The sequence below is a fragment of the Tupaia chinensis genome, unplaced genomic scaffold (assembly GCF_000334495.1).
Source record: "Tupaia chinensis unplaced genomic scaffold, TupChi_1.0 Scaffold149705_1, whole genome shotgun sequence".
Taxonomy (NCBI): Eukaryota; Metazoa; Chordata; class Mammalia; order Scandentia; family Tupaiidae; genus Tupaia; species Tupaia belangeri.
Genome location: NW_006209549.1, coordinates 4,729 through 18,415, shown reverse-complemented (window position 1 = coordinate 18,415; position 13,687 = coordinate 4,729). Strand labels below are relative to the sequence as shown.

Below are 13,687 nucleotides of genomic sequence, written 5' to 3'. Positions count from 1 at the left end.
TGGGGATCTTGGGCACGCACGCATACGCGCCCGACATGAGTTTAAGCCACTGGGTCTGGGACGTGAACCGCAGTCGGCTACGTGGGAGTCCGGCGACATAGCCCTTACGCTAACTGCTGGTCCCAACAACTAATACTCTTTAAATGAAGGAAGTGTATTTGTGAAATGTAAAAAGAGAAAAATGAAGAGTAGAAATTCTGGAAAATATTAGCTCTAATGGAATCAATGAGGATACCAAGTAACTTGATTCTGGTCATTAGTCAGTATACCCCACCTTTTTCTTTAGTGGAGGATATTTGCTGTACTTAACAGTCTTCCCCAGGCAAAAGTCAGTTCTTCAATTTTAAGTGAATTCTGTATCGTGGCTTGTGATAATCAGGATGATTTTATTTATTTTTTATACTTACAGGCTAAAATTTAGAAGTTTTGAAACAAATTTTGCTCCTTGAGTTTACTTTTACTCAAAACCATTAAATATATCAAAATTAACAGAATTTAAGTGGAAACTACTTGAAAGGATTTTCTACTACTCATCTTTTTTTTTATTTTTGGGGGGGAGAGGTTTTCGCTATAGGGCGCGTGCGCTCGCCAGACAGACAGAGAGACATAGAGACAGAAAGCGAGAAATCACCCCCCCCAGGGGGGATGGCCATGCCACAATCCCTTCTACTCCAGTCTCCTCTCGGGATCTTGGGCACGCACGCACGCACATGTGCCTGGCATGAGTTTTAAGCCACTGGGTCGGGGACGCGAACCGCGGTCGACTACGTGGGATTCCAGCAACATAGCCATTACGCTAACTGCTGGTCCTTCTACTACTCATCTTATAGTTCAGCAAAGTATTAGCAAAAACCATGGGTAGACTCGTTTTCAAAGGTTCACAGGTGAAATTGTGTGGCCATACACCTATTAGTGCTACAGATAGGAGTTCCTACTATCAAGTTCCCTGACTTATTTATCTATGTATGTATTATAGCTTACATTATTCAAGAGTTAAGATGTCACTGTTCCAGTAGTAAGGAAATCGGATAAGTTGGCAGCCATCAAGAGGAATAGTGGATGAGTTCATTGTAGTAAAAACTATTGTCTGCCTCCTCCTCAGCAATTCCCTTCCTTTTACTTTATTAAAAGTAAAAGATGCCAGCAGGTGGCATGGTGGTTAAGGTGCCAGGCTCCCACATGGCTGACTGCGGTTTGAAAACTGGACCTGGTGGCTTGAAAATCATGCCTGGCACATGTGCATGCATGGCCGAAATCCTAGGAGGAGAATAGAGGGGAAGAGAAGGGATTGTGGCATAGCCATTTCCCCAGAGGGTGATTCTCACTTTTCCTCTCTCCTCTCTCTCTCCCTCTCTCTCTTTCTGATGAGCACACATGCCCTATGGCAAAAACCATACAAAATAAAAATAAATCACAATAGAAGCTGAAAATATTTGAGCTTTACTTTTGTGTGAGGTACATGACCTCGTTCGAGGAGACTTAAAAATTCTTTCTTTGTAAATTTAATGACCCTGAAGGAGAGGTGTCCTCCTTTTTCCCTTTGACTTTGTACCCAGTTAATGAAGACACAGCTTAGTATAAATATTTACCAACCATTATAATATAATAAGGAGCCAAAGCTTAGAACACTTCAGCAAGTTAAGGATTGTGATATGAAAAGGTAGGAGGGAAATATGAAAAATCAAAACAACACTTGAATCTTATAGATACTGTTAGGCTACTAAATAAACTAAAATTACTGTATTTTGAAACCTCTAGTTATTTTTTTAAAGAATCGTTTATTGGGACCAGCAGTTAGCATAATGGCTATGTCGCTGAACTTCCACGTAGCTCACCACGGTTCGAGTCCTGGACCTAGTGGCTTAAAGCTTAAACTCACGCCGGGCGTGTGCGTGTGTGCCCAAGATCCTGCGAGGAGAATGAAGGAGGAGGGATTGTGGCGTAACCATCCCCCCTGGGAGGTTGATTTTCATTTTCTGTCTCTCTCTGTCTTTCTGGCGAGCGCATGCGCCCTATAGCAAAAACCTCTCCAAAAAAAAAAAAAAAGTAGAATCATTTATTTACTTAATTTTGTTTGTTAATATTATTTTTTAAATTTGACCAGAGAGAAACGGAAACTGAAAAAGCAAGCCGTCAGGTCTGGGACTTGAATAGCAGTTGGCCAAGTGAGAGTCCAGTGCCTTAACCAGCACACCACCTACCAGTCCTGACCTCTCATTATTTTTGAGTTAACAAAAATCCTGTTGTGAAACAGCTTTTGGAGGACAGTATACGCTGACTGCATGCTGATTCAGGCAGCTTCACGGTTCACTCACATGCAGCTCTCCTGGCTTCACATGTATGTGCACCTCTCAAAGTGACGTGAGACCATGAGGCTTACAAATATCACATCTCATGTTTGAAGTCATAACGATTTTCAATAAACTCTGATTTAGGTTATTTCTGAAAACTGAAAAGTTTCTAATCTATGTTGAACTGGCATATTACAAAGAAATAAAACAATGAACATTACTGTATTTTCTCATTTTCTTCCCCCAACTTTTCTAACACTCTTCAATTTGAGAAAATTCAAAAGATTTTAAAAGTCTCATATGACCTTCTATCTTTGTTTAAGTCACTCAGCCTAACATGTACTCCTCATGAGCCATAGAGAACCTGATTTTGTTCTATAACACTCCGGACCTTATTCAGTTAAACTCATTCACGAGAACTAGAAGTTTCTTTGCTAATTAAGATGCACACGCACAAAACACTCTATCTGTATTTGTTCTTACTGCTATAAAAACTACTGTATTTATTGTTGTTGTTGTTATTCATTTCATTTATTGTTAAGAATAGCAAAAGCTAAGGTAAGACTGAACATAAGCTTTCCGATACCCTGAACTCAAGACTTTCAGCATGAGAGATGATGAAAGGTAGAAGAAATATAGGTTTCAAATTCTTAAACAATCTACTTACTACATAAGAAGAGCAGAGTTCTAGATGTTAGAGTGAGTAAGTATCAGTGCGAATTAATTCACAATTTGATTGGAGTGCTAGGAAATATCTTGTTATAAGTGAAGCCAACAGAATGGCATGAAGCATATTTATGGAAGAGCAAATGGTAAGATGTGCCCAGATTTATCCCTGGCCTGGAATGAGTGTTTAATAAATACTGGTTGACACAATGGGAGCACATTACTGTAACTCTAAGCCAAAAGTAAAGGTACTAAAGGGAAGCAAAAAGTGTTCTCTTGTTGTTTTTATTAAAAAAAAAAAAAAAAAAAACTGCACAAGTTTTCAAACCATTAAATAAAACATTAAATAAAATACATAGTTTTTTCACTTTAATTTAAACATAACCCTCCTTGATAGGACTGATCATTGTAAAGAAAATGTTCTTTTAAAATATTATATATGAAGTAATTTACACTTATTTTATTAAACACATTGCTATCCTTAGTATTAAGAGCTTACTGCTGTATCATGCAATTGCATTTGGCAAAGCAAATATCCATGCGATATAATTAAAATCACCTTCGTCTATCTCTCCTGCTCCAGGGAAGAAAGGTATATATTTGTTTGTTCATGCAGCTAAAACAAATGATTTCAAGCTAACTAGCTAGAAACTATACAAATTTATTCTTTTACAGTTGGAGATAAGAAGTCTAAAATTAATTTCATGGGATTAACATTTACTATGTAGGCATGTCTAGTTTCTTGTCAAAGCTATAAAAAACTTCTTTTTCTTTTTTTCTTCTGCTACTTCTGTGATCACATAGCCTTCTTCTTCTTTGGACCACTTGCCTTATTCTACTCTTGTTTTTTGTTTAATTGTTTGTTTTTGTTTTTGGACTTGTCAGAGAGTATGTGCACTCACCAGAGAAAGAGAGAGACAGAAAGAAAAAGAAGGACAAAGAGAAAGTGGGAAAGAAAAAGGAAGAGAGTGAAAGCACTGTCTAATGAGCATGGTCATCCCTTCTTTCTCATTTCTCCATCCTTTGGGGCACTGATGCATAAGCCCTGAAGTCTTTTTCAAGCTCCTGGAGCTGAGATTTGAACCATGGCTGCCCAGGCGAGATTCAGCTTCCCTAAACCATCAGGCTGCAGGGTTACACCATCTTGCCTCACTCTTACACAAGCTCATGTGGTTATATTTCAGTACTACCTGGATAATCAAAACAATCTTCCCTTTTTGAGGCCAGCAGATGGCTTAGCAGTTACGTTGCTGGACTCACAAATGGTTGACCTGGTTTGAGTCTTGGACCTAGTGGTTTGAAACAAACTCCTGGCACTGATGCAGGTGTGCTCAAAATCCCAGGAAGAAATAAAGAAGAGATTGTGGCATGGCTATCTCCCCTAGAGAGTGATTTCCTACTTTCTCTCTCACTGTCTCTGTCTCTCTGGTGAGTGCATCCACCCTAAGGCTAAAAGCTCTTTAGAAAAAAACAAACAAACAAAAAAACTTCCCTTTTCAAAATCTCTAACTTAGTTCCTTCTGCAGTGTTCATTGTCACATAAAAATAACATTTATGGGTTCCAGGCACTAGCACTTGTGTATTTGGGGATTGTTATTCAATCTACTACATCCCTAGAGGGCGATGAATGTCGATTTAGTCATAGCTATTTATCAAATAGCCTGGTAAAGGCCAAATCAATCAATAATAATCATTAACAAATATAATGACTTAACAATAAAGAGATTCATGGAGGTATCTCTGGAAATCAGGACTACAGATCATCAATGAACTTCATCTTTCGAAATAGCCTCAATAAATGCTCTAATTTATGTAAATATTCCAAAAGACAATATTGCTTGGTGTTGAATTAAAGTAACTGAAGATTCAAAGAAACTTTAAACTCTTTGGGCTGAGTGCCTTTGATTAGGCCTGTACTTAAGAAATCATGCTTCATTTATCTCCACCAATTAGGGAGGAAAGAACATGAAAGTATCTTTAACGCAGTCAAATAGAGCTTTATTCTTGAGAAAGTTAAGAAACTAATTTTTTTTTTTTAATTGATAGTTTAGGTGTTAAGTGAGCAGGCTGAGGGCGAGAATGATGCTTACCTTAAATAATAAATCCTTCTTCCCATAACGAAGCTCCTTTAGCTGGGCTTGGATTTTTTTGGACTGCAAGAGAATAAAGAAAAAAAGTACATGGATTAATTCTGTAATTCATTTATATTTTCAAACTTCAAGATGAATTTTTTTTTTTGATACGACATGGAAATTTTGCAGCCAAGCAAAACCAAGTTCTACTAGTTTGGAAGTGAAACAGAAAAGCTTAATCTCTGCTTTGGGAGTTGGGGAGCCAGATATATTAGAGAGGAGGAGGAAACCTAAATCCTATTATGAAAAATCATGTTGTTGAAAATGTGTTATCTAAAGAAAGTTTGCATGTTGGCATTCTCCCAGTCCATACCCAAACACACATTTTCTGTCACCCAGAAATGGCCAACAGTCTAATTCTAGGTGCTAAACACATTTGCACATACACATGCCTCAGTTCTCACTGACTATCTTAATTATTTTTCTTTCATTTTAATTTTGATTATTTTTCTATAGAGTGTGTGTACTTGCCAGAGGGAGACAAAGAGAGGAAATCATTGCTCAGTGGGGAAGGTAACACTGCTATCCCTTTTCCTCCAGTCTCCTTTTGTGATTTTCGGGCATGCATGCACATACGCCTGGCATGGTTTTCAAGCTGCTGGATTCAGGACTTGAACCATGAAGTAGACCGTGTGGGATCCAACACCTTAATCTCCATGTTACCTGCTGGCTCAATCACTTTTATTTTTAAACATGGAACATGAATAATTTTAAATTAATGACCAAGTTTGAATTTGACTTATGTTCAAGGAACCAGACAGCAAGCCAATGAGATAGAAGGTGAGGACAGTGGCTAGAATGCTAAGATGCTGAAGTGAATGGTGTTTGTACTATAGAAGAGTGAACTTTTTAAGAAGGCAATTACAAATATAAAAAAGGATTAACAAAAAAATCTCCCAGAAGACCTGTCGGACTTCCACACTAAATGATGTTCTGTTAAATCATAGATGTGGATAATTCATTCCCAGTTTCCCAGGACAGACCCAGTTTCCAGCATTCTAACACAAGAGCCGTGGTTAATTGTAGCTCTGCTTACTGTCACAGGTCCTGACTCTTTCCTCAGGAGACAAAAAAGGCAAAAGTAAATAGATTATCATTGTCACCTGAAGAAAATAAGGTTAATTTTTAAAGAAGTTAAATGGGATTGTGAAATAGGAAGGTCAATGTGAGAAACAGCTTAGCAGTGTCTCATAGTGTTAAATATATGGCCACTATATTGCATGATAATTCCTCATAGATAGTTACCCAAAATACCTATGATATTCAAAAATGTTTATAGCATCTTTATTTATAATAGCCAGAGTCTAGAAACAACCAAATATCTATTAACTGGTGTATAAGCAAATTGGGGTAGGCCCATGAAATAGAATACAAGAATACTTTTGAGCATTTTTTTAAAAATAGAGATAAATAGGCCAAACCATGGCATGGTAATTAAGGTGGCTGGATCCCATATGGCTGACTGTACAGTTCAAGTCCTGGGCATGGTAGCCTGAGAAACACATCAGGTACATTTGCGTGCATGCCCAGAATTCCAAAGAGGAAATGCAGGAGAAGAGACTGCAGTGTGACCATTCCCCTAAGAAATGCTATCTCACTTTCCCTTTCCCTGTGTCTCTCCTTAGTAAGCACACATATCCTATAGAAAATTCAAAAGTAATAAACAAACAAATAAATAAAGTACTGAACCATGTAACAACATGAATGGATTTTAAAAGCAGTATACAATGAGAATGAGTCTAGTCACTAGAAGCTATGGTTTCTATAATTTCATGTGTATGCTATTCTAGAAATGCAACATGAATAAGTACAGAAACCAGGTGAATGACTGGCATGAGCTAGAACCAAGGGTAGAGACTGGATGTAAAATAACAAGAAGAAATTTTTAGAAGTGATGGAAAGATTCTATACCTTGAGTCTATATATTGGTAAAATCATCAAACTGTGCACTTAAAGATGTATTATATGTAATCTATATCACATAAAATTCCATTTCAAAGTAGCTGGTTACCACAGGGATCCATACAAAATCCTATGTGATTATAACATCCAAGTCAATTGTGTAGATATGAAACTCCTCTTTCATATAAAAAAAGGTCCACCTTAGGACCAGCAGATGGTGTAGTCAACTGCTGGACTCTCATGCAGTTGACCACAGTTTGTGCACTTAAAGGCTTAAAACTCATACCAGGCATGTGTGCATGCATACTCCAAATCCCAGGAGAATAATGGAGAAGGGATTGTGGCATGGCATCTCCCCTGAAAGGTGATTTCTCACATTCTTTCTCTCTCTCTCTCTCCAGCAAGCACACAGACGCACACAGACCTTATAGTAAAAATTTCTCTCTCTCTCTCTCTCTCTCTCTAAAAAAAAAAAAAATCCACCTGAATTGTTTATATTTTACAATTTTCCAAGCATATAATGTTTATACATATGAATTTTCCACTGAGCCAACTCCAAATGTGCCATGATTCATCTTACTATTGTATTCAGAACATTTCTTTCAGTGAAGGAAACTCTGCAAAGTGGGAAGTTGTGTTAAGATGGCATCATAGAGGACAGAAGAATACTTAATTGGAAAAGAGCTTGCACCTCTATGTTTATTGAGGCACTATTCACAATTGCTAAGTCATGTAAACAACCCAAATGCTCACGTACAGATGAGTGGATAGGAAAACTATGGCACATATGCCCAATAAAATACTATTCAGCCATTAAAAACAAACCAACAAACCAACAAACAAACAAACAAAACAGCAAAACCCTGGCTTTTGAAAGGAAGTGGATGAAGTGGATTAATATGGAAGATTTACTGCTGAGTGAAGCAAGCCAGGCTATACAGGAGAGGGATTGTATGTCCCCACTTAATATATACTGAGTGTCTGCACTCTGTGACTGAAACTAATTGACTAAAGGATATAGAAACACAGTATATAGTTGTAAATACCAGATATAATGTTTGTAAAAGAGGAGAGTCTGAGGAAGGACATTGAGAAGAAAAATAAGGAGGCAAAGCATTAATGGCACAAAAAAATGTGTTATTATCTGTTGAAGATATTTTGTAGTTTTACCAGCTGTACCAGGGAGAGATGTTCACCTGTTGAAATATCCATTTGGTAAGCCAAATAATAATGTGATTGAATGTATAAAAGAAAATGAAATAAATAAAAGAAATGAAAGAATAAAAAAAAGATAATAATTAAAAAAAAAGATGGCATCATAATTCTCACATCATCATCCAGTGCTATAAGCACAATCAGTTAGGGAAGAAACTTAAAAGTGTTATAACACCTTAACCACTGCAAACCACAGTCCTTCTCTACTGCGAATCACCTGCATTTCGTAACCTAGTGAATCGGAATGTAGGTCAGACAGAATACATGTGCGTGCATGCCCAAAATTCCCAGAGGAGCATGGAGAAGGGATTGTAGCACAGCCATTTCCCTTGGAGGGGTATTTTCTCATTTCCCTCTCTCTCTCCTCTCCACTGAGCACATGCATTCCTTATCAAATATAAAAAGTTTAAAAGCAAAGTCTCATTTTAGAATTTGATGAAAGGTTATGCAAAGAATAAACACATTACAAGATATTACTATCTTAACACATAAACAAGATATTACTATTAGAAATTTTAGTGATTTTATTTTGACTACAATAGTAATTCTAAGTGTTGGTGCCAGTGTCATGAAATTTTCTTTTGATTATTTTTCTATAGAGTGTGTGTACTTGCCAGAGGGAGACAAAGAGAGGAAATCATTGCTCAGTGGGGAAGGTAACACTGCTATCCCTTTTCCTCCAGTCTCCTTTTGTGATTTTCGGGCATGCATGCACATACGCCTGGCATGGTTTTCAAGCTGCTGGATTCAGGACTTGAACCATGAAGTAGACCGTGTGGGATCCAACACCTTAATCTCCATGTTACCTGCTGGCTCAATCACTTTTATTTTTAAACATGGAACATGAATAATTTTAAATTAATGACCAAGTTTGAATTTGACTTATGTTCAAGGAACCAGACAGCAAGCCAATGAGATAGAAGGTGAGGACAGTGGCTAGAATGCTAAGATGCTGAAGTGAATGGTGTTTGTACTATAGAAGAGTGAACTTTTTAAGAAGGCAATTACAAATATAAAAAAGGATTAACAAAAAAATCTCCCAGAAGACCTGTCGGACTTCCACACTAAATGATGTTCTGTTAAATCATAGATGTGGATAATTCATTCCCAGTTTCCCAGGACAGACCCAGTTTCCAGCATTCTAACACAAGAGCCGTGGTTAATTGTAGCTCTGCTTACTGTCACAGGTCCTGACTCTTTCCCCAGGAGACAAAAAAGGCAAAAGTAAATAGATTATCATTGTCACCTGAAGAAAATAAGGTTAATTTTTAAAGAAGTTAAATGGGATTGTGAAATAGGAAGGTCAATGTGAGAAACAGCTTAGCAGTGTCTCATAGTGTTAAATATATGGCCACTATATTGCATGATAATTCCTCATAGATATTTACCCAAAATACCTATGATATTCAAAAATGTTTATAGCATCTTTATAATAGCCAGAGTCTAGAAACAACCAAATATCTATTAACTGGTGTATAAGCAAATTGGGGTAGGCCCATGAAATAGAATACAAGAATACTTTTGAGCATTTTTTTAAAAATAGAGATAAATAGGCCAAACCATGGCATGGTAATTAAGGTGGCTGGATCCCATATGGCTGACTGTACAGTTCAAGTCCTGGGCATGGTAGCCTGAGAAACACATCAGGTACATTTGCGTGCATGCCCAGAATTCCAAAGAGGAAATGCAGGAGAAGAGACTGCAGTGTGACCATTCCCCTAAGAAATGCTATCTCACTTTCCCTTTCCCTGTGTCTCTCCTTAGTAAGCACACATATCCTATAGAAAATTCAAAAGTAATAAACAAACAAATAAATAAAGTACTGAACCATGTAACAACATGAATGGATTTTAAAAGCAGTATACAATCAGAATGAGTCCAGTCACTAGAAGCTATGGTTTCTATAATTTCATGTGTATGCTATTCTAGAAATGCAACATGAATAAGTACAGAAACCAGGTGAATGACTGGCATGAGCTAGAACCAAGGGTAGAGACTGGATGTAAAATAACAAGAAGAAATTTTTAGAAGTGATGGAAAGATTCTATACCTTGAGTCTATATATTGGTAAAATCATCAAACTGTGCACTTAAAGGCTTAAAACTCATACCAGGCATGTGTGCATGCATACTCCAAATCCCAGGAGAATAATGGAGAAGGGATTGTGGCATGGCATCTCCCCTGAAAGGTGATTTCTCACATTCTTTCTCTCTCTCTCTCTCCAGCAAGCACACAGACCTTATAGTAAAAATCTCTCTCTCTCTCTCTCTCTCTCTCTCTCTCTCTCTAAAAAAAAAATCCACCTGAATTGTTTATATTTTACAATTTTCCAAGCATATAATGTTTATACATATGAATTTTCCACTGAGCCAACTCCAAATGTGCCATGATTCATCTTACTATTGTATTCAGAACATTTCTTTCAGTGAAGGAAACTCTGCAAAGTGGGAAGTTGTGTTAAGATGGCATCATAGAGGACAGAAGAATACTTAATTGGAAAAGAGCTTGCACCTCTATGTTTATTGAGGCACTATTCACAATTGCTAAGTCATGTAAACAACCCAAATGCTCACGTACAGATGAGTGGATAGGAAAACTATGGCACATATGCCCAATAAAATACTATTCAGCCGTTAAAAAAAAAAACAAAAAACAAACAAACAAACAAACAAACAAAACAGCAAAACCCTGGCTTTTGAAAGGAAGTGGATGAAGTGGATTAATATGGAAGATTTACTGCTGAGTGAAGCAAGCCAGGCTATAAAGGAGAGGCATTGTATATCCCCACTTAATATATACTGAGTGTCTGCACTCTGTGACTGAAGCTAATTGACTAAAGGATATAGAAACACAGTATATACTTGTAAATACCAGATATAATGTTTGTAAAAGAGGAGAGTCTGAGGAAGGACATTGAGAAGAAAAATAAGGAGGCAAAGCATTAATGGCACAAAAAAATGTGTTATTATCTGTTGAAGATATTTTGTAGTTTTACCAGCTGTACCAGGGAGAGATGTTCACCTGTTGAAATATCCATTTGGTAAGCCAAATAATAATGTGATTGAATGTATAAAAGAAAATGAAATAAATAAAAGAAATGAAAGAATAAAAAAAAGATAATAATTAAAAAAAAAGATGGCATCATAATTCTCACATCATCATCCAGTGCTATAAGCACAATCAGTTAGGGAAGAAACTTAAAAGTGTTATAACACCTTAACCACTGCAAACCACAGTCCTTCTCTACTGCGAATCACCTGCATTTCGTAACCTAGTGAATCGGAATGTAGGTCAGACAGAATACATGTGCGTGCATGCCCAAAATTCCCAGAGGAGCATGGAGAAGGGATTGTAGCACAGCCATTTCCCTTGGAGGGGTATTTTCTCATTTCCCTCTCTCTCTCCTCTCCACTGAGCACATGCATTCCTTATCAAATATAAAAAGTTTAAAAGCAAAGTCTCATTTTAGAATTTGATGAAAGGTTATGCAAAGAATAAACACATTACAAAATATTACTATCTTAACACATAAACAAGATATTACTATTAGAAATTTTAGTGATTTTATTTTGACTACAATAGTAATTCTAAGTGTTGGTGCCAGTGTCATGAAATTTTCTCAAATCCATAACAAAATTCTGAAGCTTTATTGTAATAAACAAAATGTATATGTCCTCCTTACCCAGAATGTTAAGCTCTAAATTTACTCCTTATAAAGAAAAATAATGGGATAAGGCAAATTAATAAGCCACAATGAACTTGTTGCAAAACATTTCAACATTAGGTCAAAAAAAGGAGCTTTTTGCAATGGATAAAAAAGAAATCAAAGATAACATATTCTCTCTCCAAGGCACTGAGATGTAGAAAAAACTAAACATGAGTCTGGGAGTAAGAGGCTAACACATAAAGGTAGCCCTTTCTTTTTTTTTTCCTGACTACTGCAGACCCATCACCCAGGAGCCCTATCTTCCTCCTGTGCACGAGTGGTGTGGGGAGCCTGGGAATGGGGTGATGACCTCAACACAGTGTCTGTCCAGAGATTTCTTCTTTAAAATGTCATTCCACTTGCTTAGTCTCTTGGAAGTACTATTTAGAATCTGCAAAAACTACATTTTTACCATTTCTAGAAATTTAACAAACATAAATAACGTATAAGTCTGTTTAGCCCAAGTGAAACGAGATGGAATGACATAGTCCACTGGATCGGAAGCACAGACCACTGAATGAGATTTGTCATCCAATGAAGCACCAACTTCTAGATTCTCTGCATTAAAACTTTATTTAGTTCATAAGAATATCAGAATGGTATTTTTATTTTATGTTAGACTTGAATTTTAATGTTGGTAATCATGAGTTTCACTTGTTCATCAGAGGGTAGCCCTGCTTTCTTTAATAAAAGAAATCATCAGATTGGGGCTGGCCACATGACCTTGACTTAAAAGACATTTTCTCGCCTCCCTTCAAGTTGGCTAGGTATGGGACCTAGTGCTTCCAAGTGGCATCCTCCAAAAGAGACACACTCTTTTCTAGTTCCACTTTGAAAGATCAATGCGGGTACTTTCCCTCCTCTCCCACTAGAAGATAAGAACAGGAAAAAGAACCAGGAGTGGTTCATACATGTTTAGAAGATGACAGTGTTCCAGCAGCTCTTTGTCTTACTTGTAGATGACTGTGTGAATAGGGGTAAACTTTTTCTTTGGAGAGGTTTTTGCTATAGGGTGCATGTGCTTGCCAGAAAAACAGAGAGAGACAGAGAGACAGAAAGTGAGAAAATGAGAAATCATCCCCTGGGGGGATGGTCACACTGCAAACCCTTCTCCTCCATTCTCCTCTAGGGATCTTGGGCACACACACACATGTGCCCAGTATGAGTTTTAAGCCACCAGGTCCGAGACTTGAACCATGGTTAATGACGTGGGAGTCCAGTGACGTAGCCATTATTCCAACTGCTGGTCCCCAGAATAGGGGCAAACTTTTAATGTATATAAACCACCTTCTGGTTTGACCCAACCTTCTTCCTGCTCCTGTCTTTCACAGAAATCAGTTCTCCATCATGTTCTAAAGTTTCTCATGCCTGTTCCTTATCAATCACAGGTTTTCTCTGAAAACATTTTTTACACATCAAATCATTTTTGTGCATGCTTCTTAAAGGACCTAACACGGTGACACTTGTCTCCTCTCATTGAGGTGTAAACAATCACTTATTATGATAGCAGTGCTATAATTTATGACTATCATTAAAGATAGTCACACTTACCATGAGCTACATTTCTAGATTAAACAGATAAATATGAAGAGGGGAAATAAATCTGGATTAAGTAGGATCATTTTTAACATAAGTAATGCATGAGATGATTTCACCCCACACCATGCATGTATTTGTTTCTTAAGTGTTATGGTTATCTGAGAAATCTCCTTCTGTCAGTTTTCACTGTAAAATTTTCTAGACATCATATAAATGGTGCCTTTTTTTTTTTTTTT

General features: G+C 37.2%; 1 protein-coding gene across 1 annotated transcript in view; it reads right to left on the bottom strand.

Annotated features, from left to right (window-relative positions):
• LUZP2 (leucine zipper protein 2) overlaps window positions 1–13,687 on the bottom strand; it is a gene marked incomplete at its 5' end in the record, with an annotated part of 113,897 nt that overhangs the window by 96,577 nt on the left and 3,633 nt on the right. Inside the window, 1 exon segment of the mRNA XM_006171518.2 lies at window positions 5,048–5,110. Coding sequence (XP_006171580.2) covers window positions 5,048–5,110 — 63 coding nt within the window.